The sequence below is a fragment of the Oncorhynchus gorbuscha genome, linkage group LG16 (assembly GCF_021184085.1).
Source record: "Oncorhynchus gorbuscha isolate QuinsamMale2020 ecotype Even-year linkage group LG16, OgorEven_v1.0, whole genome shotgun sequence".
In the NCBI taxonomy this organism is placed as follows: domain Eukaryota; kingdom Metazoa; phylum Chordata; class Actinopteri; order Salmoniformes; family Salmonidae; genus Oncorhynchus; species Oncorhynchus gorbuscha.
Window position 1 is genome coordinate 11,544,484 of NC_060188.1, and position 24,906 is coordinate 11,569,389.

General features: G+C 43.2%; 2 protein-coding genes and 1 long non-coding RNA gene across 3 annotated transcripts in view; 1 reads left to right on the forward strand and 2 right to left on the reverse strand.

Moving 5' to 3' along the window:
- On the reverse strand, positions 1-17,555 carry LOC124000264 (nucleolar transcription factor 1-like). Its single transcript, XM_046306515.1, is given in 23 exon segments — positions 1-2,444; positions 2,558-2,671; positions 2,777-2,845; positions 2,973-3,020; positions 3,121-3,310; positions 3,390-3,478; positions 3,566-3,676; positions 3,782-3,928; positions 4,148-4,303; positions 4,614-4,712; positions 7,569-7,610; positions 7,714-7,855; positions 7,970-8,103; positions 8,224-8,334; positions 8,472-8,598; positions 13,753-13,817; positions 13,996-14,151; positions 14,334-14,417; positions 14,570-14,685; positions 14,688-14,741; positions 14,936-14,988; positions 16,894-16,992; positions 17,320-17,555. Coding segments are annotated over 23 exon segments (2,340 nt in total). The 5' UTR covers positions 17,340-17,555; the 3' UTR covers positions 1-2,330.
- LOC124000267 lies at positions 15,484-18,706 on the forward strand. Its single transcript, XR_006832563.1, has 2 exons — positions 15,484-17,028; positions 18,514-18,706. It is a non-coding gene; the product is annotated as an uncharacterized LOC124000267 (long non-coding RNA).
- LOC124000265 (band 3 anion exchange protein-like) overlaps positions 18,690-24,906 on the reverse strand; it is an 11,442-nt gene continuing 5,225 nt past the window's right edge. The window contains 16 exon segments of the mRNA XM_046306516.1: positions 18,690-19,683; positions 20,066-20,239; positions 20,716-20,885; positions 21,039-21,280; positions 21,362-21,528; positions 21,672-21,761; positions 21,947-22,192; positions 22,383-22,577; positions 22,793-22,830; positions 22,833-22,940; positions 23,080-23,283; positions 23,527-23,562; positions 23,565-23,733; positions 23,892-24,076; positions 24,424-24,466; positions 24,621-24,829. Of these exon segments, the coding sequence (XP_046162472.1) occupies positions 19,609-19,683; positions 20,066-20,239; positions 20,716-20,885; positions 21,039-21,280; positions 21,362-21,528; positions 21,672-21,761; positions 21,947-22,192; positions 22,383-22,577; positions 22,793-22,830; positions 22,833-22,940; positions 23,080-23,283; positions 23,527-23,562; positions 23,565-23,733; positions 23,892-24,076; positions 24,424-24,466; positions 24,621-24,829 (2,351 nt within the window). The 3' untranslated portion in view covers positions 18,690-19,608.

The window sequence follows — 24,906 nt, forward strand, 5'->3', positions numbered from 1 at the left end:
TTTATACTTTATTAAAGACCAAGTTTATTTGCCAAATGCTTAAATAGCAGGGACATAACACCCTCCGCTATAGAAAACATCAAAAATGTGTCAAATGATCAGCAGTACAAATCTGTAAAGCCGTTCTCATTTAGTCATTTATACAAAGAAATCAACATGGGGAGAGATAACTAAAACGGACAAACACAATCAAAAACGTTTCCCCTGCAAGCAATGGACTCACACCTCTGACGGAGCCACTGACAAGACTTGGCCAAATAAATCAAACTACAAATCAAAGGAATTCCACACAATACAAAAAAAGCAATATTTACAAATACCATACAAACAGTATGTTGTATCCCCATTGGCAACACCATCCCACAAATCCCTTTCCCGAATCCAGTATCCCACCCTCCATAACATTTCCCACATTCCCTTCACCAAATCATATATAGCCCACCATGCTGGTGTTAATCAACAATTATGAGATTTAGAAATGGACTAACTCAGACCTATTTAAAACTGGGGCCATTGTTAACGCATTGTACTGCCCTGGAAACAAGCTAAACTTATGACATAACCAGTCCAGTGGGTCGTCTAACACATCTGTCCTTGTGCTGGTAACCAACAGGACCACACATAACTCAGCTTTATTCATTTTGAGAAAAGGGCATTAACAAAAATCTTCATCAAGGTGTTTGTGTTGTAATGGGATGAGAAGTACCTCCTACACCACACAGGCACATACATCCTTCACAGATTGCAGTCGGGTTCTGTACCCTTCTCCCCTAAGTGCAAACTCGTTCACTGCCCCTCAAGGATTTAAAAGCATGCGACTGATGTAAGAAACATTTTTAGGAACACAGTCTAGCCCATTCTCTCACCAAGCAAATGTTTTTTAATCCTTGGGGAGTGGAGAAGTACACACACGGAGAAGAGTAGATAATCGAAGCCACAGTCAAACACAGGATGCAGACAGCACACACCAATGCAGTCGCTGTCACACAAACACATGAAGGGGCTGAACAGTTGACCACAGTAAGCATGGGACAGGCTTACATGAAGTGCAAAGATTTTTTGGGATACTTCGACTAAAAGAATATCGGGGTTGGGGTCAATTTTATTTAAAAGAACTAAATGGATCCATTTCAATCTATCCCTGATTTCAAATGGAACTGACCACAGCCCTCAACATTATTAAAACAAATTCATTAAATCAGCTTTAGATCAAATAGAAGTGTAAAACAGTGGTTCAAGGAAGAAATCAAAACCAATATTAAATTGTACAACATAGTCTGTTGTCTGCAGTCCGGGCAAAAATAACTACTCTGTAAGAGTGGCAAGCAAAAACTCTTAATCAATAAAACGATATATTCCTTTAATACCACTAAGAAACATTCATCATTTATTCTGTTCAACAGGCCAGTGGATGAACAAATCTAAACTGAAAAATCAACATGAGAACCAACTTGAGTCAAACAGAATTGTCTTGGACTTGCTCCACAAAGACCCTTGAAATTGTCCCCCAAAAAAGCTTGGACGCATTTCTATGTAGCATAAATAAATAGACTATCAGTCACCTTTAAACTTGAACACCTGGCAAAGACAGGCAAAAGCCATTTTTCTAAATGCATCCAAATCTAACTAAAACTGTGGATGAATACATCTCCTCTAAATTTCCAGCAACAACAAGAGACATTCATAATGGCTTAATTTTTCCTGAAGATACCACCTCGTTAAGAACCTAATAATTAAAACATACACATTGAGAGCAGGAAGAAAGTTGAGAGAAGCTGAAGAACAAAAGACTAAAGGAAACATTCTCAAGAGTGCAATTATTTGGTCCCCTGCACCCCCCACCCCAAAATAATCCCACAGTCAAATAGGTTCTTTGGCTCTCGGAGGCCTGTTCACAACTCCCCGTTCCCCCCTTCACAACCGTGGCCTCTAGCATCTGACAGACACTGACAAAACAGGATGGGGCCAAAATCAACAGCCACCCCAAAAAAGCTAATAGAAACCTATTAGCCACAGAATATAGAAAGGAAGCCAAATGTCCCCACCTGAACCCAGCGTTGTGTGGGCTGGGCAGGGGAGCAGGTCAAGGCAGGGTTGGAGGAATAACAGATGAAGGGCATGATGTGGTGGTGTTAGGGTCTTCACCCTCCTTGTACAGAACACCAATGAAGAAACACAGAAGAGAGAAAGCGAGTGAGAAATGGACATGGTGTGGCAGGGGCTCCCTCTGGTGGTGGGTTGTGAGGAGAGCAGGACCGGCACAGTGGCAGCGCTCCCCGAACTCTTGGCTCAGCGCTGCTCAGTCTCTCTTGGGTCACCATGGACCAGTTTCAGTCTGAATCAGAGTCCGATGTCTCCACTGAGCTCGAGTCACTGCTGCTACTCCCCTCCGACTTGTTCTCTTTATCCTCCGCCTCCTCATCGTCATCATCTTCTTCCTCATTCTGCAAGAGTAGGTGTCGCACAACAAGAACATTAGCCTCAAGTCATGTCAGTCAAGGGTACCATTATAATTTCCAACAGCATTGATGAATTTCACACAAGCCTGAAAACTAACATCATCGTCATCATCATCATCATCTTCCTCCTCACTGTCCTCTGCACTGGAAGAATCGTTATCTGATGAGGCAGCCTCCTTCTCTTCCTCCTCGTCATCATCATCCTCTGTGTCCTGGGGGAAGATTGATTGTCAGAGATGAATGATGTTTGACTTAGAGCAGAGTAGTAAAAGTAAAAGTAGAGTGGTAATGATAAACTGAACAGAGCTGGGACTTACCGACTTCTTGATTATCTTGGCCTTAACTTTGGCTGCAGTGCCTCCTGGTTTCACTGGGGTTTTTCTTTTCTGAGGAAGACAATAGGAGATTAAGATTAACACTCAGTTTGTTTACATGTTAATTTGCCAGCAACGACAGGGAGAGTTTGTGATAACACTCACTCTAAGGCATAATAGAATAGCATGGACGACTTACTTGTGAGTTGTACTCCTTGTACACATTTCTTTCTTGTGAGGACAAACTCTGAAAGCAGGGACATTTTAATTTGTCAGGTCATTACAGGCACACAATTGCTAGGATGTTCAATGCACTTAGTGTCTGCAACAAATCAAAGATGGCATACCGCCAGCCACCGCTCCAGCTCTACTTTGTACAGCTTCTGTTTCTCCTCAGCGATCTTTTTGTAGCGGTCCTTCTCCTTCTGGGGCTGCCTCTGCCAGCGGCCCCCGATCTCCCCCATGCGCTCCTTCATAGGGAGGTGGTTCAGCTCTCCATTGGATAACATCTCCTGAGAGAACTTCTGGTAGCCATTCCTGAAAGGTACGTTTACAAATCATAGATCAATATAGTTATCAAAAACAGACAGAAGCACTCCATCAGAAATACACTCACGAAGGGGGTTTCTTGGGTTCACCGTCAAATTTCATCTTCTTCCCTGAGGCAATGATGGTGGCAGGAGAGCGCATCTCACTCAGCTCCCTCTGTCAGCAAAAAGAGTGCCAGTAAGTCTCAATGGACACTTAAATGTCTGGGGCCTCTGCCTTTCAGACACATTGGATTCCACTTACCTCGTATCGTTTCTGGTCCTCAGCTGCCTTCTTAATCCACATGATCTTCTCCTTCTTCTCCATGGTGTTCCAAGTGGCTTCCATGGCTTTCTGGGCTTTTGGCCGGTCGTTCTGTAAAGCACAGGAGGAATGAGGTAGATAGTCAGGACAAGGGGAGAAGCAGTTAACATGCTTTAAAAGGCAGTCCTGATCCAAGGCCATAGTTGTGTCACCCACCTTGAACCTGGCCAGGTAGTCTCCTATGACGCTCTGCTGCCAGATGTCCTGTGCCGTCTTGGGGGTGTCTGGCAGCCGGCTGCGCTCCTCTTGTCCCTTCTTCACAGACTCTGCCTTCAGGACCGTCTCAAGGCGCTTGTACTTCTCCTACAGGGGGAAGACGTCAGTTATTTAGTTAACAATCACAGGTAGAGGCTGAAACCAGAAATCCCCTTTCAGCGACACAAGTCGATGCCATATAATTGATGCGGTCATGCATCATACTGCATTTTATTCTATACCATAGATATTTATATACTGCATCTTACTGCTCAGAACCCTCCCTCAGCTGCACTATGGTAGTGTGTATTAAACTGGGGTGTGTACCTTCTTCTTATCTGAGAGCTCGTTCCACATGCGTGCCAGCAGCCTGGTGAGCTCACTGTCAGACAGGTCTGGTCGCTCTTGCTGCAGCTTGGGACGTTTCTCTTCAGAGAAGATGAACATGGCCGAGATGGGCCTTTTGGGCTTCTCTGGGCTAGGCTGCAATTTAAGCGATGGGAGCTTTTTTCAATTCAATACAACTTTATTGCAACAAGAAAAGTGAAGCACACACCCCTTGATCCAATTGAATTTGTAAAAAAATAACAAATGTTCATCCTTGCCATGCTTGTAAGCAGAAAATAGGGCTGTGACAATACCAGTGAAATAATGCATACTACAGTCAATATCTATTTTGTCTGAGATTGATAAAATTAGTCATCTCCATTTCATACTTCCTTATGATTGTTATTGTGAAATATGTGGAGCTGATGAGGTGAGTGATTTGATACTGATGCATTGTGGGACTTACCTTTGCTCTGCTCTTCTTTTTGCTGCCCCCGCTGCCCTTCTTAAAGCCAATCATCTTCTGCTCCCCCAGCACACGCTGCTGCTCCTCCTCTGATATACTCTGCAGACAGACACTGAGTAAATAACATACTGCCTCTGCTCTCATTCACTAGATACAGTTGAAGTTGGATGTTTACATACACCATAGCCAAATACATTTAAACTCAGTTTTTCAAAATTCCTGACATTTAACCCCAGTAAAAATTCCCTGTTTTAGGTCAGTTAGGATCAACACTTTATTTTTAAATGTCAGAATAATAGTAGAGAGAATGATTTATTTCAGCTTTAATTTCTTCCATCACATTCCCAGTGGGTCAGAAGTTTACATACACTCAATTAGTATTTGGTAGCATTGCCTTTAAATTATTTAACTTGGGTCAAACGTTTTGGGTAGTCTTCCATAAGCTTCCCACAATAAGTTGGGTGAATTTTGGCCCATGCCTCCTGACAGAGCTGGTGTAACGGAGTCAGGTTTGTAGGCCTCTTTGCTCGCACACAACATTTCAGTTCTACACACAAACTGTCTATAGGATTGAGGTCAGGGCTTTGTGATGGCCACTCCAATACCTCGACTTTGTTGTCCTTTAGCCATTTTGCCACGACTTTGGAAGTATGCTTGGGGTCATTGTCCATTTGGAAGACCCATTTGCGACCAAGCTTTCACTTCCTGACTGATGTCTTCGAGATGTTGCTTCAATATATGCACATAATTTTCCATCCTCATGATTCCATCTATTTTGTGAAGTGCACCAGTCCCTCCTGCAGCAAAGCACCCCCACAACACCATGCTGCCACCCCCGTGCTTCACGGTTGGGATGGTGTTCTTTGGCTTGCAAGCCTCCCCTGTTTCTTACAAACATAACGATGGTCATTGTGGCCAAAAAGTTATATTTTTGTTTCATCAGACCAGAGGACATTTCTCCAAAATGTATGATCGTTGTCCCCATGTGCAGTTGCAAACCGTAGTCTGGCTTTGTTATGGCAGACTTGGAGCAGTGGCTTCTTCCTTGCTGTGCAGGCTTTCAGGTTGTCGATATAGGACTTGTTTTACTCTGGATATAGATACATTTATACCGTTTCCTCCAGCATCTTCACAAGGTCCTTTGCTGTTGTTCTGGAATTGATTAGCACTTTCGCTCCAAAGTACGTTCATCTCTAGGAGACAGAATGCGTCTCCTTCCTGAGCGGTTTGATGCGTGGTCCCATGGTGTTTATACTCGCATACTATTGTTTGTATAGATGAATGTGGTACCTTCAGGTATTTGGAAATTGTTCCCAAGGATGAACCAGACTTGTGGTGGTCTACACATTTCTTCTGAGGTCTTGGCCGATTTCTTTTGATATTCCCATGGTGTCAAGCAAAGAGGCACTGAGTTTGAAGGTAGGCCTTGACATACAGCCACACCTCCAATTGCCTCAAATGATGTCAATAAGCCTATCAGAAGCTTCTAAAGCCATGACATCATTTTCTGGAATTTTCCATGCTGTTCAAAAGGCACAGTCAACTTAGTATATGAACATTTCTGAACCACTGGAATTGTGATAGTGAATTTATAAGTGAAATAATTTGTCTGTAAACAATTATTGGAAAAATTACTTGTGTCATGCACAAAGTAGATCTCCTAACCGACTTGCCAAAACTATAGTTTGTTAAAAAGAAATTTGTGGAGTGGTTGAAAAACAAGTTTTAATGACTCCTAAAACCCTGACTACACCGCAAGTGTCGTGTGCGCGAGCGCTGCAAAATAAATGTAGAAATCTATGTTATTCAATTTTTGCACCCACACTGCTCACGAGCGTCTGCGTTGCCAAGGGCTAAAATAGAAGTCCTTTCTATTTCTGACGCAGATCGCACTGCAAGGTCTCCCATCTCCTCATTTAATTTTTTATTATTATTTTACCAGGTCAGTTGACTGAGAACACATTCTCATTTACAGCAACGACCTGGGGAATAGTTACAGGGAGAGGAGAGGGATAAATGAGCCAATTGTAAGCTGGGGATGATTAGGTGACCATGATGGTATGAGGGACAGCTTGGGAATTTAGCCAGGACACCGGGTTTAACACACCTACTCTTACGATAAGTGCCATGGGATCTTTAATGACCTCAGAGTCAGGACACCTGTTTAACATCCCATCCGAAAGACGGCACCCTACACAGAGCAGTGTCCCCAATCACTGCCCAGGGGCATTATAATATTTTATAGACCAGAGGAAAGAGTGCCTCCTACTGGCCCTCCAACACCACTTCCAGCAGCATCTGGTCTCCCATCCAGGGACCAACCAGGACCAAACCTGCTTAGCTTCAGAAGCAAGCCAGCAGTGGGATGCAGGGTGGTATGCTGCTGGCTTATAGAAGCAGGTACCCACGTGCCTTCTCCTCATTGGTTATACGCACGTGGGTGATTGAAAGACGAACTGTGTTGCCGGTCGTCGTTGTAATACTACGAAAGTTTAGATGCCAATCACCATATAAGTTCAAAGATGAAAAAGCCTGGAAGGAGGAGAGATGACTAGAAAAGATTCAGTTGACCTTTTTATGTGTGGATTAATTGTCAGAGTAGAGGACCTTGTGCATTTCTGGTAAAATAACAACTCAATGTTTATATCCCAGGACAAATTAGCTAGCAACAGCAAGCTAGCTAAATGGGACAAATTAGCTAGCAAGTGCAAGCTAGCTAAATTGCCATACATGTTTAATGCTTTTCGACTTGTCCTAAAATTAATGTAATTGGTTCAGAGTTTGTTTTGATATTTTAACCTGCGTTTCGTGATCACGTTTGGTGTGGGGGGGACAAAATAAATGTATGCACGATGGCACACACGCGCAGACGGTTTGGGTTCTGTGTCAGTGTATGTAAACTTCCAACTTCAACTGTATACAGACACACACATACATGTAGAAAAACAAACTTACACAAAGAAACCGGTTCATCTCGACTTCGTATTCTTTCTTTCTCTGAAAAAGAGAATTGTGAAAATTTGAGCACTTAGGACTTCCGACAGTATGTCCAAAAATTCAACATTGGAGTGAACAGTTCACCTGCTAGTGAAGTACAGACCTGTTCGCAGCGTTTCTGGTAGCCGTCCTTCTCGTTCTGTTTCAGCAGCTTCCACTGCTGGCTGCACATGACCATGCGCTCTGTACTGGGCACGTCCTTCATACTGGACATCAACTCAGCACAGAACATGGAGTAACCATTCCTATAAAACACACAGAACACACAACACGGTCACAACCCTCGTCACCATGTCCAGTTAACAATGTGATCACCCAGTGGTAAGATTAAAAGTGTGCTGGTGTGGATTAGTACTCACGGGGGTGGTTTGTCTGGCCTGCCATCAGATTTGTCCTTCAGATGTCTCTCAGCCTTGGTGAGGGTGGACTTGACGATGTCCTCGTTGCTCATGTTGAGCTCTGGGTGAGTCTCAATGAAGCCCTTCATCACCTCCTGTGGAAAACAAACAGGGTCACGGGTTAAAAATCAATTAACTCTCTTGGAAATAGCCAAGTCAGGCAGTAATTTGGCCATCTTCAGAGTCTTGTGCCTCATATTTGAGGAAGCTCTCACCTCATATGCTTTGTGCATCTCCAGGGACTTGGCAATCCACTTGAGTCTCTTTTTGTCTGACAGCTGTGTCCACTGCTTCCCAAGACTGTCTTTAATGTCTTTGGTGGTCGCCTAGTAACAGATATTATAGATTCTAGAACATATATGTTGCTTCAGATGGACATAGTTCAACTTTAGCACGTTAGCATTGAGTGTGAACATTGTGTTTTTGTAGGTGCTAACAAACGGTCCTGAAAAGCGTAACTCACGTCTGCGTGTGTTTTGAGGAAGGCCTTCTTCTCGTGACTGTACCATAGCTGCTGAGGCGTCCTGGGTTTCTCTGGCACATTAGAACCTTTCTTTGCCATGCTCTCCACCAGGTCGGGATGGTCCTCCCTACAGTCACACAGAAACCCAATGACTACTGTGAGAGAGAGAGAGACAGCTGCATGTGAGCTCTCACATGTTTCAACATGTTTTTTTTACAAAAGAATAGACTTGGAGTTAGATAAACTTTTATTTTTCGGCAGGGACATATGCAGGATACTACCCTCCACAGCATGGTCTTCGAACCTAAAACCCCATTTTGAACAAAATTAACCGGAGAGATTACTGCTACCAAGGTTTCCTTTTTCCAAGCTATAGGGAGGGTGCTCTAGCAAACAAACAGTAGAGACCTGAGGATACTGTCCAACCTGGAACTAAGTGAGTAGTGTTTGGTCTGATGCTATTTTGAAAGCAAAGAAGGGAAAAAAAAGAAAACAATGATATTTTACTTTATGGGGACTGAATGCTGAGTTAAGGCTGCCAGGCTTGCAAGGACAGACCAAATACAACTTTAATTAGCACTGAGGTGTAAAGTAAAGGGTGTCGAGGCCAACAAGTGCCCCCCCCCCCCCCCCGTTGCCTGCTGCAATGCGGGTTAAATTCCACCTGGCGATCTATTCACCGTCCGCCCTGGCATGTCTCCCCCTGTCTGGTACAGGTACCCCCACCACACTCCCCTCTCTCCTGAGATTTCGCTCGCCTCCAGCACACACGCACGGTTGAGGAGAGTGACTCTGAACTTACAATGGCTTATTTTTTTTTCTTGTGCATTTTTCTATTTGCCTCATGACTCCTGCATGCTTTGTTGACTACAAACTTTCTTTACCAAACCGTGGGACAGACTGTTTGTTCTCGGGACTCTGACTATTGGTTACACTGACTTTTGACCTTCCATCCTATTCTAACCACCTCTCACCGGCTTTGCATTCATGTTACCTGATGAAATTGCTGTACAATATGATCTTGTTGCCATCTGATGCACAGATGTCATAAATCCGCACTGCAGAGCTCTCCCTGTAATATGCCGTGCCTTGATTGTATTACTGTTGATGACATCTGGAAATCTGCATGTACACCCGAGCCCATCTACGGTTGCTAGCCCCAATTCTGACTTGTGCTCTGCTTCACTGATTCTGCTCTCGTAAAAGCCTGGGTTTTCAGCACGTTAACACTAGAAGCTTATTACCTAAAATTTATCAATTGAAAGTGTGGGTTCACAGCTCCAGATGTGTTGGTCATTACTGAGACGTGGTTAAGGAAGAGTGTTTTGAATACTGATGTTAACCTTTCTGCTTATAACCTTTTTCAGAAAGACAGATCTTCCAAAGGTGGGGGAATGGCAATCTTTACCAAGGATCACCTTCAGTGCTCGGTTGTCTCCACCAAGTCTGTCTCAGAACAATTTGATTTGCTGGTTTTAAGCATTAAAACTTTCAAATAGCTTTTTGTTGACTGTTTCTGGGTGCTATCGTCCTCCCATCAGCACCGGCCTGTACCCTAACTGCCAAGACATGCTTAAACCACCTGACCATGTCCTAAAGCAATGGGACTCCCTAAATCTTTCTCAGATTATTACCAATCCCGCAAGGTATGACTCCAAACACCTAGAAAAGGTTACTCTCCTCAATGTTATCCTCACAAATTATCCTGATAGGTATAAGGCTGGTGTTTTCTGTAATGACCTTAATGAACAATGTTTTAAAGCCTGTGTAATGGCTGGTCAGTGAAACGACCTGTCCTGATGTGTCATAGACGCTTGCTAAAAAACTTTTAAAAACAGGTTTAGCCCCTGGTCCAACCGTGATCTTGCAGTTAATCCACCTCAAGAATTGCATTAGGCGAAAGGCTCGGCACACGCATACTCAGGCTGACAGGCTCTCGTTCAGACAAATGAGAAATAAGTGCACTCAGGCTATTCGGAAGGCCAAAGTTAAAGTAACTAAGGAGCAGTTCTCTCTCTATGGGTCTAACCCCAAGAAGCTCTGGACATGGAGAATAAACCCTCCTCCTCACAGCTGCCCATGTCCCTTAATGTTGATGATGTGGTTGTTACTGACATGTCTTCTTCAATGTTCCCAGGCAAGAAGTTTTAGGTTGTAGTTATTATAGGAATTACAGGACTATATCCCTCTATTCCATTTGTATTTCATATACCTTTGACTACTATTTTTTTCAGTGAAATACAGAACAGTTCCGTATTTTATATAACGGATGGCATCCCTAAGTCTAAATATTGCTGTTACATTGCACAACCTTCAATGTTATGTCATAATTATGTACAATTCTGGCAAATTAATTACGGTCTTTGTTAGGAAGAAATGGTCTTCACACAGTTCGCAACAAGCCAGGTGGCCCAAACTGTTGCATATACCCTGACTCTGCTTGCACAGAACGCAAGAGAAGTGACACAATTTCCCTAGTTAAAAGAAATTCATGTTAGCAGGCAATATTAACTAAATATGCAAGTTTAAAAACAGTGCTTCTTTCGTGAATGAGCTTGTTAACTTCATTGGTATGGGGGGCACCATTTTCACTTTTGGATGAAAAGCATGCCCAGAGTAAACTGCCTGCTACTCAGTCCCAGATGCTAATGATAATATATGCATATTATTAGTAGTATTGTATAGAAAACACTCTGAAGTTTCTACAACTGTTTGAATGATGTCTGTGAGTATAACAGAACTCGTATGGCAGGCGAAAACCTGAGAAAAAATCCAACCAGGAAGCGGGAAATCTGAGGTTTGTAGTTTTTCAACTCAGCCCCTATTGAAGATAGTGGAACGTTGGTCATCTTGCACTTCCTAAGGCTTCCACTAGATGTCAACAGTCTTCAGAACGTTGTTTCAGGCTTCTACTGTGAAGGGGGGCTGAATGAGAGGGGAATGAGTCAAGAGTCTGCCAGCAGCCATGAGCCCGTGAAGCGAGGTCATGTGAAAGTTACCTCACGTTCCATTGCTTTTCTACAGACAAAAGGAATTCTCCAGTTGGGCCTTTATGTTAAAAACATCCTAAAGACTGTTTATATACTTTGATATGTTTCTACGACCAGTAATATAACAGTTTTGGACTTTTCGTCCGACCTTTCTGCTGGACTTACACGCGCGTTTGGATTTGATTACCAAACGCCCTAACAAAAGGAGGTATATGGACATAAATTATTGAGTTTATTGAACAAATCAAACATTTATTGTGTAACTGGTATTCCTGGGAGTGCATTCTGATGAAGATCAAAGGTAAATGAATATTTATAATGCTATTTTTGACTAATGTTGACTACACAACATGGCGGCTATTTCTTTGGCTGGTTTGGGCTCTGAGCGCCGTACTCAGATTATTGCATGGTATGCTTTTTCTGTTAATTTTTTAAAAATCTGACACAGTGGTTACATTAAGGAGAAGTTTATCTAAATTTCCAAGTATAATAGTTGTATCCATTATCAATGTTTATGATGAGTATTTCTGTGAATTGATGTGGCTCTCTGCAAAATCACTGCATGTTTTGGAGCTACTGAACATAACACTCCAATGTAAAATTGGATTTTTGGATACAAATATGCACTTTATCAAACAAAACATACATGTATTGTGTAACATGAAGTCCTATGAGTGTCATCTGATGAAGACCATCAAAGGTTAGTGATTAATGTTATCTGTATTTCTGCTTTTTGTGACTCCTCTCTTTGGCTGGAAAAATGGCTGTGTTTTTCTGTGACTTGGTGGTGACCTAACAATCGTTTGTGGAGTTTTCGCTGTAAAGCCTTTTTGAAATCAGACACTGTGGCTGGATTAACAAGAATTTTATCTTTAAAATGGTGCCTAATATTTGAACATGTTGATTTATGAGATTTCTGTTTGAATTTGGTGCCCTGCAATTTCACTGGCTGTTGGCGAGTGTTAGCGGAACTAGCGGAACCCCGTTCCCAGACCGGTTAAATCCCCCGTTTGGTGAAGTAGGCTGTGATTCAATGATAACCCTGATTCAGATGACCATCTAGATTACAGAGACATAATTTATAGATCAGCAGGTAAGGGTGCTCTTGAGCGGATATATGTTTTTTATCATTCGGCCATCAGATTTGCCACCAATGCTACTTACTAGGCAAGTAAGTTGTGAACAAATTCTTATTTACAATGACGGCCTAGGAACAGTGGGTTAACTGCCTTGTTCAGGGGAAGAACAACAGATTTTTACCTTGTCAGCTCTGGGATTCGATCTAGCAACCTTTCGGTTACTGGCCCGGCACTCTAACCACTAGGCTATCTTCCCCGAACACCACTTTCCATCTATTTGTATAGCAGACCCTCATGCCAAATTGAGTCGAAGGCTTTTTTGAAATCAACAAAGCATGAGAAGACTTTTGCCTTTGTTTTGGTTTGTTTGTCAATTAGGATTTTCCCAAGGTTTCTGTTGACGCATATTCCACGGCAGTAATTGGGGTGAAATTTGTCTCTACTTTTGTGGATTGGGGTGATCAGTAGAACACATCACTGCACTCTATACTCCTCTGTAAACTGGTCATCTCTGTATACCCATTGCAAGACCCACTGGTTGATGCTTATTTATTAAACCCTCTTAAGCCTCACTCCCCCCTATATGAGATACCTACTGCAGCCCACATCCTCCACATACAACACCCATTCTGCCAGTCACATTCTGTTAAAGGTCCCCAAAGCACACACATCCTTGGGTTGCTTCTCTTCTCAGTTCGCTGCAACTAGCGACAAACACTTAAACTGGACAGTTTATTCTCAATCTCTTCATTCAAAGACTCATTCATGGACACGCTTACTGCCAGTTGTGGCTGCTTTGTGTGATGTATTATTGTCTCTACCTTCATGCCCTTCGTGCTGTTGTCTGTGCCCAATAATGTTTGTACCATGTTGTTATTATGTTGTGTTGCTAACATGCTGTGTTGTCATGTGTTTCTGCCTTGCTATGTTGTGGTCTTAGGTCTCTCTTTATGTCGTGTTGTTTTGTCTCTTTTCGTAATGTGTGTTTTGTCCTATATTTATATTTTATTTTTAATCCCAGCAGGAGGCTTTTTGCCTTTTGGTAGGCCGTCGTTGTAAATAAGAATTGGTTCTTGACTGACTTGCCTAGTTAAATAAAGGTTAAATAAAAATACTCATCAAGCAAATGAAAACACATTCAACACAATGGAGAAATCCCCCCTTCAAATATAGATTTACTCCAGATGCAGATAACCTAAATTTGAACCTTACCTGAACTTTGACATGCTGTGCCCAAACGTTTCTTTGTCTTTCTGGAAGTCTTCTAGATATTTTTTCTGTTGTCAAAAAAAAAAAACAGAGTCCGTCGACCATGAGCAACGTCAGCAAATTACTCAGTTCAAATAAATTGTATCTACCAGGGAGAACATATTTACCCCCCATCCCAAACGTCACTATATCCCTCCCTTTAATTGCATCTCTTCCTTTCCTTCCCACTCTCTCCCTGCTTATGACCTTCTTTTTGTCAGGCAGCCCTCTGTACTTCATGGAGAGGATCTTGGTGAGGTCTAGGTTGCTCATCTCAGGGTGCAGCTTGGCATACTTGGCCCTCTTCTCAATGAAGAAGCGGAAATATGGTGTCAGGGGCTTTTTAGGGAAATCTGGATGCTTCTGTTCAGTGAAAAATAAAACAGAAGAACATTCGAAAGAACAATACCAAATATGAGTAAAATTACACACAAAAAGACAGTCAAATCAGTCATCAGATGACTGAATTTGCTAAGAAAATAATGTGTCACCTGTGAAAGTATCAACTGATCGTGTCTATCATAAAAAGAGGATATGCAGCTCACCTTCAGCTTCTTGCCCTTATACGGGTTCTTGATGAAGTCTTGGGCATCGAAAATCAGCTCTGTTAATGTGCGAAATTTACGGATCTGAACCAAAGACACAGAACAACAACATAAAACACACTGCAGAGGCAAGATGCAGTATGTATATATTGAACTGACAAGAGTTGGAAATCCACTTTTATTCTCAAATATAAATACCCCAGTCCACAGTATAACATGAAAGAGACACGGCGTACCACTTTGGAGACCTCGTTCCACTTCTGTTTGCACATCTCTCCTGTGAATGAGTTGAAGGCCACCTTCTCCCAGTCCAGATGGGACTCCGACGTCTTGTACTTGGCCAGGTCCTTCTGGGAAGATTGACTTTCATGGCCTCTAGCAGATTCAGAAGGTCGTCCTGCGTCCACACTATAGCCACACAAGGACACACACATCAGCTTGCCTGTCCTGCAACCATTATCCTGGCTGAAGTGAAAACAAATCATGAATATCTCAATTTTGCACAATAATCTGAAGGGGATGGAAGGAAGAAGCTCCATGTTGTGACTATATCTCACCTTGATGGACTACTATGATCTCACGTTGATTGACTATGATCTCACCTTGGTCTTTAGTGGACGCGTCCATTTCTCCATTCATCTGTACTTTCTTTAACCTGCACATAAACAAAACAGATCCTAATAAAACACGATACCTTTATTTTAATGGCTGTGAAAAATATACAATTTACTCTCACTACTGTGGCAGCAAAAAAAATATCTACACAGTATACATAATAGCCAAGTTACCAAAGCATACACCTAATGCATGCAAATGTGAGAAAGTAACAGAAAACTACTTTGGCCAATGTTATGCCTTGTGATATTAGGAAATATGTGGGAGAAAATAACGCTTGGAGATTAAACACATTTGAAATGGCATAGGCTAGAGGTTAAAAATGTATATCATTCTACTAGTATATCATTCTACTAGTATATCGACTTGCATATTAAAATAAGTGTGTAAAATGTGATACTGAAAACAAGATTTATTGGACAGCGATTATTCGACTGCTTTTAATCATTCCAAACAAGCTATTAGGTAAGAAATTCCAGCCTCTTAAAATCCTGGAAATTAAAATCGACCTCGACAAGATGGTTATTAATGTTTATTACACCGCCCCTAAACGTTTACGCTACACGGTGAGACAGGCTATAGCTTGTGACGGGTTCACATCTCAAATAACTCCCCAGAAGGCTACGACTGGTAATGTTCTTTATGTCGATTTGGAAAATAGGCTTGCTTATTCTACATTAAAGTAGCAACTTATTTTGCTTTCTGTCGACCATGTCTTCTCTCGGTCAGTAATGGAGGATTTTCCCGGAGTGGTGGTGGGGAGGTTCCACAGAAGGAGGAAGCGAACGTTTAGAGGCAGCTGTAAGCAACCAGCTGACTATGGACGGGAGATCTGCTTTCGGTCTTCAACGAAGGGGAATGGTGGCCAGGGAACATTACTACCAAATGAACCACTCGACAAAGCCACACTACCAACATTGAGCTGGAATTGAAACCTGCCTCCGCCTTAAATCTCTATCGGCCGACTCTTGTGAGGGGCCAAAGAGGGATACATATTACGCTTTATAATAAATTCAATTGTTGGGCATAGTCCTCAGAGACCCGTTTCCATGCTTTAATCGTTTTAGTATCGAAGCGGACAACCATAATCAAACCGAAAAAGCAGGACATTCTTGCGCGAGGCGTAACCGATTTCGGATATGTGATGTCGACTCTGCAGTCAGCACCCCGCCTGTTGTTTACCCGTTCTTGGTGATATAGTACGCACGAAAGGGGATACAATTATCGCTGGTCTAATGATGCGTTTAAAACAGTGGTTGGACATAGTTAGCTAGTGTCCCAATAAATCAGTGCAGTTTACGGGAAATTTAAAAGTAATATCCTGGTATGTGAAGATGGTTTGGGGGGTCCACAAACTCCAACCGAGCCAACGACCGCGCTAGCTAGCTGCAACCGCACTACGCTGGTTCAATGCAATGGTTAGCTAGCTCGCTAGCTATATTATGTTAGCAACCATCAGATTTACATTAATTTACAGCAATATATTAGCCAACACGGTGGCCACCTGTGAAAAGAATCAAATGACAAACTATACATTTGAAGGTTTAAAAATGTGTAGTAGTTAGCTACTGTAAATTTAAAATATGAAAACCACCAGCAGACCAGTCAACTTTTATGCTAGCTTGCTAAAGCTTGGCTAACTTCAGGGGATTCAACATGGAAAATGATTTACGTTTTTATTTTGTATATACATTTACATCAATATTGCAGGTACCATTAACTAGATACATGCATTTGTAATTGGTCGTCCAAAAGATTACGTATCGGCCTAACGTTACTAGTTTTGCATAAACCCATAGGAAAAAATCCAGTTCCAAACGACTGCGACCCGAACACTGACCTCGTCTCCATGAAAGAGAATCATGTTTAGAAAATCATTCATCTCAGGCAGACAAATTCACTGTTGTGTTTCTTGAAAAACAACGATTTAAATGAACAAACTCACCGTGAAACGGTTCTATCCACCCTGAATTTTCTTTCAGCTGTTGTTGAACACGGGGTAAACCAGGTTTTGTAGCCGTGTGGCGAGGATGGGTCATGAAGACTGAGGCACACGAATGAAGAAAAAGGGGAATAAATGGTAACAATCTTCGCTAATCTTCAGAATCGAAATGAGGATACATAACTACAATCTATCATCATTCACAAGGTTTCAATCCGCGGTCACATTGTATCAAATTGACACCACACATAATGAAATATTTGTACATCCGAGATTGCAAATGGTTCACTGGCGCGAGGATGGTTCCAGAGCCGCCATGCTACAGGCAAAGCGCGAGTCAGTTAGGATACCGACCGTGACAAGCTCATATGGCGCACTACATGCTTAGCAAGAAATTGGGTTTAAAGTAAGCCTAGGTGTGCAACTAACCTGCCCCGCACCAGGATCATAGGCAACTATAACAGTACCAAAGACTGGTTTTCGCAGGTTGGCAATGATGGTTGTCAAGCGAGATAGAGGGCGAGCCCACACGGTGAGATATTAAACTGAGATCCATGATGGCTAACCAGAGAGGCGGCTGGTTCTGTCAACAACCGCATGGAGGTCTCGGCGCGGAAATAGTCAATTCTTAGCAGAAAATAAGATACATTGGTGAATTAAATTCCAAATTGACGGTGGTCCATAATCACTGCAAATGTTATCAATTTACACCATATTATTTAGACCCTATAGTTCGCATTTCTTACCCGTGGTATAGGAGAGGAGATTCGGGTATGGCGACCTCGGAATGGTCTACCCTACAGCAGTCAGTGTTTTGCTAACACAAGGCATTCAAGATGTGTTCTTTTAAAATTACTAAAGGGAGAAAATAAACCATATTGAGCGTAAATTGTTTATGGAAATAATTTTGTTTATATAGCTTTTGAGCAGTCGAATTGACGGAGGTGGCTGTGAGCCTTACCTGTCTCAGCGTGAGTCGAGCTCGTTGTGGAACAAGGGTTGGGTTGAATGTTAGCCAGCACTGCGCCGCCGGTCCAGGGCACAGGCGCTCCAGTCCCCGCAGAGATGGGAACTTCCCCCCGCCTCCATCTCACTTGCTTTCTCCTTCCACTCAACGCGTAGCTCTCTCGATCCGACCATTTCTCTTAGCGAAGACATCCGCATTTTCGATCTCTCCCCGGATGCCGAACGCATCACCCACAGCCATACTATTTTTCCACATTTAGCTCTCGAACCGCCGTTGCCAACCGAGGACAATGAGCGAGTGCAAATCTTTTAGACCACCGATACTTTAGTAAAAGTTATTTGTCCCAGACAGCTGCCTATATCTAAGTGGAACTTTAGTCAGCTGTTGTTGCAAAAGTCATTTCACAAATTATAGCATAATAACTAACATTTTAATAACAATCTGCAGGCCTATTGAACATTTTGAGAAAAAAAGTGTCATAAACATATATTCATGCCAGCGCTAACTCTGTTGACAGATTGCGAAAACGATACTGGAATTGTATTCCATGGATAGGCCTATACTTTTAGTGGTGCTCCTATTTGCAAAGTCGAGTAGCCTATTTTGACGGTTTCATTTTCTCACTCATGTAATTTCTTCCAACTCCACCTTGTCAGTTTGGGGGCGTAATCCAGCCATCCAATCCAGACAGCCAGATCCAATGAAAACAAATGACTTTCCAATGAGCGCACAGCATCGTTAAACCGCGTTGGAGTGGTGCTCCTGTGGACCAGCACTGTCAGCCCTCCTACCATTGATGAATGAAGTGATGGAATGTCTCAAAAAAGAAATTAAAGGGTTTAAAATGTCTTTAATTGGTTGGGTGAAAATCAAAACAGCAGTTGTACAGTGATTCAAACACACATCAACATACAATAAACCAAATATACAGCTGTCCTTTTACACCTGTCCCTGATCAATGAAAAAAATGGTGCAATAGGCCTATAGTCAGATCTTATTGCTGTGATTCATTTGTCATATTTACACATTTCTCTCCCACATCATCATTATATTGTTACAATTCATTCAGTGATTAATACATTTTCCTGTATGTATCCCTCTCACCTTTGCAATCCCAAAAGCATTACATCCTGAAGTAAATATGTATTTAGGTATAAGAACTGAATGAGTGACACCACTGGACACCCAAAAATAGAACTAAGATGATCTGAACTCCATACTCACACGTTAGCTTGCAACTAAACAAAACAGCAAGAACACAAGGTAAATCTACATAAGATTTTCATTCAATAAGCTCACCATGAAGCATAAAACCAAACTGTAACAAAGGAGAGTAATGTAACTAGGGTATAAAATAGGCTACAGAACCAAGGCTAAAATGACAGTCTCATAGAAAAGCATTGCATAGAAAAGCATTGGACATAGTTTGTGTTTTGATGGGATAATATTTTTGGCATTATTTGAGTATTTGGAGATAAATGTGAATTGTCATATTAATAGTGTAGAATATTCGGCAACCTGTCATTAAAAAGTTTTGAATGCTTACCCGAGACCTTCATTTTAGTTTGGCACACAAACATACCCAATTGCAATGAGGTTTCAGGACTGTTGGCTAAAAATACATTTTCCTAAAGAATATTTTTGATGGCACATACTAATAAATGTGTTAGACACCAGTCCCTATTAAAGCATTGTTTGAGTTCACTGGATCCTCGCAGCGAGTTGAGAAGTGAAAGGTCGTGTCCAGGTGTTCATGGCAACGGGGACTCGTACATATCCTCTCCTGGCTCCTCTTCGAACTTCACCTTGCCGTCAGAGGCATCCAGCTACAAAAGGTCACACAGTCTCATTAGAGAAACACACACAATTTGGTTGAGTCACACTGATTTAGGAGAGGCAGAATTTATTCTAAACCTCCTGAAATGATTTGGAAGATAGCATTTCCAATATTAATGAAACTGAACCCAATATGAAGAAAAGTAATAGCTGTACTGACATTCTACTGATCAACAGCTGAATGGGCTGAATGTTCTCTGCAGATTCCATCAGTTCCATATTGTTCTCATGTGTATGTGATTTAGCTAACTCTTCTGACCACTCATCGGCATGACAACATAAGGTACTGACCTGGGACCAGGCTCCTACCCAAAACATATACATGTGTTGTGATTGTAGTTAACCACATTAAGACATTTGTGTGCCACTTACACATTTCATTTCCTTGTCAGTGAAGAGTGTTCCAGTGATGGCCATGCGCAGGGGGATGGTGAGGATGAGGACAAAGGGCAGAGCCAGGGAGAAGGCACTCATCTTCACCATCCAGAGAGCTCCCAAACACGCAATCTGGATCAGAGTGAACAAGTGCATCTTCATAGTAGTTACCTGCATTAAGGAGATGAGAGAAGGAGGGTTAAGACAGGGGCAACACATTGGATATATACTTATGTTTACCAGGGGCATGACTTTCACTGGGGACGGGTACATTCTGAAATAGCATTTTTGTTCCCCCCCCCCCCAGTTTTATTTTTGGAATGTGATACAAAACAAGGCAATGGTGTGCTTTAGGACCATGCGGATGCGTCCGAATGGTCGGGTAGGCTGTTTGGAGTGTTTATCCGATTGTCTCCCAAAATTATGTCACTTCTAAAACCAAGTTGCACTCCTGATATTTACTATGGTGTAAAACTTGTAAGTGCAAATGTAATTTATGATTTTTCAGATAATGACGTTGTGATTGCCACAGTGTGTTATTGTGTAGGAATTGTCTGGTATGTTTCATAAATTAAATTAAATTAAATAATGATATAAAACGATGAAACAGAAAGGAGGACAATTGGGGGTGGAGAGAGGCAGCATACCCTTTGTGCATAGGCGTCAGCAGGATAGTATTTCCTGGGTACAATAAGCAGAAGCATTCGGTCCCACATCTGGATCCCACTGAGTGAGGTTATACCCATGTAGAGGAAGATTCCAAACAGAGCCGTCATGGGAATCATCTTCAGGATAGGCTCCAAGAGAATAGACACACCTGGGAATAGCAGGAACAACAAACATTTCTCAGACATTTTTAGGAGCTCAACACTGCCTGAGTTGACCTTTTCTTTAGACACCCAGTGTTCTGTCTGTTCGTCGGGATCGACTGCATCAGCTAAATCTCAGTAGCCTATATGGTAGCACTTACCGACCATGGCGGCCACAAGCATGCCGCTGATCCTTTGCTCCAGCACCTTCTCGATCTCAGGCTTGGGTCCCTTGCTCATGACAGTGAGGGCGTTGGCATGGGTGACAGAACGCACGGTGGCGGCACTCAGCCAGGGCACCCCAAACAGGGAGGCGATGCCGCCCATGGTGACCAGGATGAGCAGGTCCAGATGGAAACCAGAGCCTTTTACCATCTTCCTCTCTGGTTTGCTCACAATCAGCCTAGAAAGGTCAGAGGTCAAACAATGAGAGGAGGCTTGGCGGTTGTGGAGGGACTATGGACATGAAGACAATTTTACTAACGTAGTGATCTGGGACTCGAGGAAGATGAGGATGAAGACCAGCAGGGCTGGCACGCAACACGCCCCCATCATCCAGGCGGGGAAAGGCTTCTTCTCTCCCAAGGGGTTGATGAACCAGCCTCTGGCATTGGGGTTGGACACCATTAGACCCTTGGGCACCACAAGTTTCTGCCAGGGGACACACAAAATACATATGCTGTGTTTAATCTATTACTAGATATCCCTTTTTACATGAAACAGTTTAAGGAGTAATATGTTATACACCGAGATCACCTTTTAGTCAAGGCAACACAAACCTATAAATCACTAACCTGAGTGTAGGCATCCTCAATGGTGATATCCACAGCGATCATGAAGAAAATGGCGATGGGAACACCAAAATCTCCAATCATCCGACGAATCTGGTGACAGGGAAAACATATGTAGTGAAGGCTATCACACACAGAACACAGAGGGGGCTCTCCAGCACTAAAATACCCTATCCTGATTCATCTCTCTTCAATACTGTCCAGCAGTGTTGTTGAAAGTTCGCTTTGCTCACAGACATACAGTAGTCATCACTGTTGAAAACAGCTGTAGCTCTTACCGGTCCAGGGAGGAAGTGGCCATTTTTGAACTGACGGAGGAAGTATGCGATGAAGAAACACCCGAACATAAGACACATGGAAAGCAGGGCGGTGTTGGGGTAGGCCCTCTCATGTATGATCTCGTGCACTGTCTTGTTGCCATCATCATGATACTCTATGCTCTCCTTGACCACCGGGTGGAAAGGGTTGTCCAGGCTGTCGTTCAAGTGCTCATAGTTCAGAACCAGAGGGTGAGCTTTGAAGATCTGAATAACGAGAAGAAAAGTAGGTATGTAGATGAATTAGCCTCGGAGGACAGGAGGGGTGTGAAGGAAAGGAGAAAGATTGGTTTTATTTTTGTATTTACAGTTGAGGTATAAAAAAGTGCTTAGGATGGTGGATGGATGTAAATGTTGCAATGGATGTGAGGAGATGAGGTGGAGTGATGTGTGGTACCTTGCCGAGCTTGCTGAAGGTCTCGTAGATGAAGATGAGGGAGATGAGGATGGAGAAGATCTCCTGCGTGAAGCGGGAGATGAATTTGACCAGGAAGCTGCCCTCCACGGCCACGATAACCACCACGATGATCACCAGCCACAGGCCTACCCAGATACGGCCCACAATGTACTCAATCTCCTGGGACTTGCAGAACTAGACAATGGGGTTTATAAAAAATAAGTTGTTCATGTTAATGATGTACTTGCATTGTAACTTTGAAATTCATAGTTATAATAATAGCCAATGCAAATAATGTCTAATATGATTGACATCCTGAGGACATGAAGCAGTGATGGCTCAGCATACTGTCATCAGGGGTCAGAGCTAGGGCTCACTGAGCTGTTATGTGAAAGTGCTATGATACATACTGCAAAGAAGGCCTCCTCAAACACCAGCAGTGGCCCAGAAAGCCAATGACCAGTGTAGGCTGGGCTGCGATGAAGGAGAAGATGATGCCCTGGACGCAGGTGGAGATCATCAGCTCAGACACGCCCATCATGTGCTCCGTCTTATCGGCTGGAGGCAGAGGTCAGGGGGATGAAGGTCATGATTATAACCGCTGTTATGTAGGCCTACCCACAAATCCTATATAGAGTCAGCAGTGCTCCTGTCCTCTTTGACACTAGGTGGGTCCCTCCTTCAGACATGAACTCACCCAGCAGGCCTCCGAAGGTGATGGCAGGGGACAGGGCAGCAAAGTAGATGAAGATGACAGCAGCCAGGACCTGGGGGTCGAGGGCGTCTGTGAAGTCACTGATGTAATGGCGGTACCGCCTCTTCATGTCCTTTATCATCCCGCCGAAGGGAATGCCTGTCCGGGCCAGCGGGTCTTCTCTTGGCTCCATATCGGCCTCATCAGCTGGATACAAAAACAAAACAAATAATGACTCAAAATGAGCACAGACAGAGCAAGTGTTTTGGATGTTTTTTTTTACTAGAATCTCCAGAATCTCTGCATTTTCTAAACATCAATTTTATTTGGAAAATCATATTAGATGGAAATGTAGGCCAAACGTAAACAATCCCTAATTTGGAAATTGAATTAACAAGTTCTTATAGATTTAGATTAGTTGTAACTGCAGGGTTAGTCCGTGTGACTGACCTTTGGCCCCGCCACCCAATATGATTCGGGTGTCAGAGGGCGGAGTCTGTCCTTCAGCATCTTCTTCTGGAAGTCAATGATTGGCTGGAGCATGCCCTTGTCCTGGATCTCAGTGGGCGGGATGACGATGCTGCAGTCCATAAAATCAGCGATGGCATTGGTCAATTCCTTGTTAGTCTGGGCTAGGTAAGCCTCCAGACTAAAGACCTGTAGGACCGGAGACAAGGGGAGAGCATGGTTAGCTATTGTAAAACACTGAAAAGATTCATCTAGATACTATGAAGCATCTCCTCATTCTTCTCCTCCCCCCTTGCGCTCCTTGGCCTTAATAAGTCTCATCCCTCTTTCCACTCCTATTTTCTCACCCAGTCAGCCATAAGGGCAGCCATGGCACGGCCACTCTCATGGTAATCCACTCCTCCCTGGCTGGGGCCCACCAGCACAAAGACGAAGCGCACCGGCACAGGGGCCTCCAGGGCCCCCTCTATCACCACAGAGTCCCCCAGCCTGACGAAGGCCACGGCAGGCTTCTCCAGGGAGTCCATCACCCCTGGAACAAACACACACACATAGAGTTTAGATTACAGTCTCCATATTCTTTAGAATAAATAGTTGAATAGGCAAATCAGGTAGAGTATCCAGTTGGGCTCCCGAGTGGTGCAGCGGTCTAAGGCCCTGCATCTCAGTACTAGAGGTGTCACTACAGACACCCTGGTTCGATTTCAGGCGGTATCACAACAGGCTGTGATTGGGAGTCCCATAGGGCCCAGCGTCATCCGGGTTTGGCCGGTGTAGGTCACCATTGTAAATAAGAATTTGTTCTTAACTGACTTGCCTAGTTAAATAAAATAAATTTAAAAGTTGGTGGTTGTATTTCACTTTTCACACACAACTTACCTGAGAGGACAATGGAGGCTTCCACACTATCAGTTGTATCTCTCTGAAAAGCGAAGGGAGGAAGGTCAGTTAGTGAGATATCGGGAGAGAAAGATAGATTTATCAAAGAAAGAGGAAGAGAGGTTGAATGAAGTCATGAAGTGCTGGAATGATATTTAGATTTAGTGGTGGGATTTAGATCCTAAGCCTAGTGTTACCTGCTTGGTGACAGAGAAGGTCTGCATCTCGATGTCTCCTGCCAGGGGTTGAGCTCCAGCTCCCTCCGACTGACTGCGTCTCTGCAGTAGAGCCCTCAGCAGGCCATCTCTATCAGTGGCACGGATCTCACCCTTGCTCCGCAATTCATCCACCACCTTCTCAGCCACAGCAGACAGACTGCTGGCCTGCAGGTCCAGAATGATCGCACCTGAACACACAGACAGAGTTTTAACATGGCCTGTTGCTGCCTGCCATCTATTGTTGGAAATACGGTTTCATATGGTG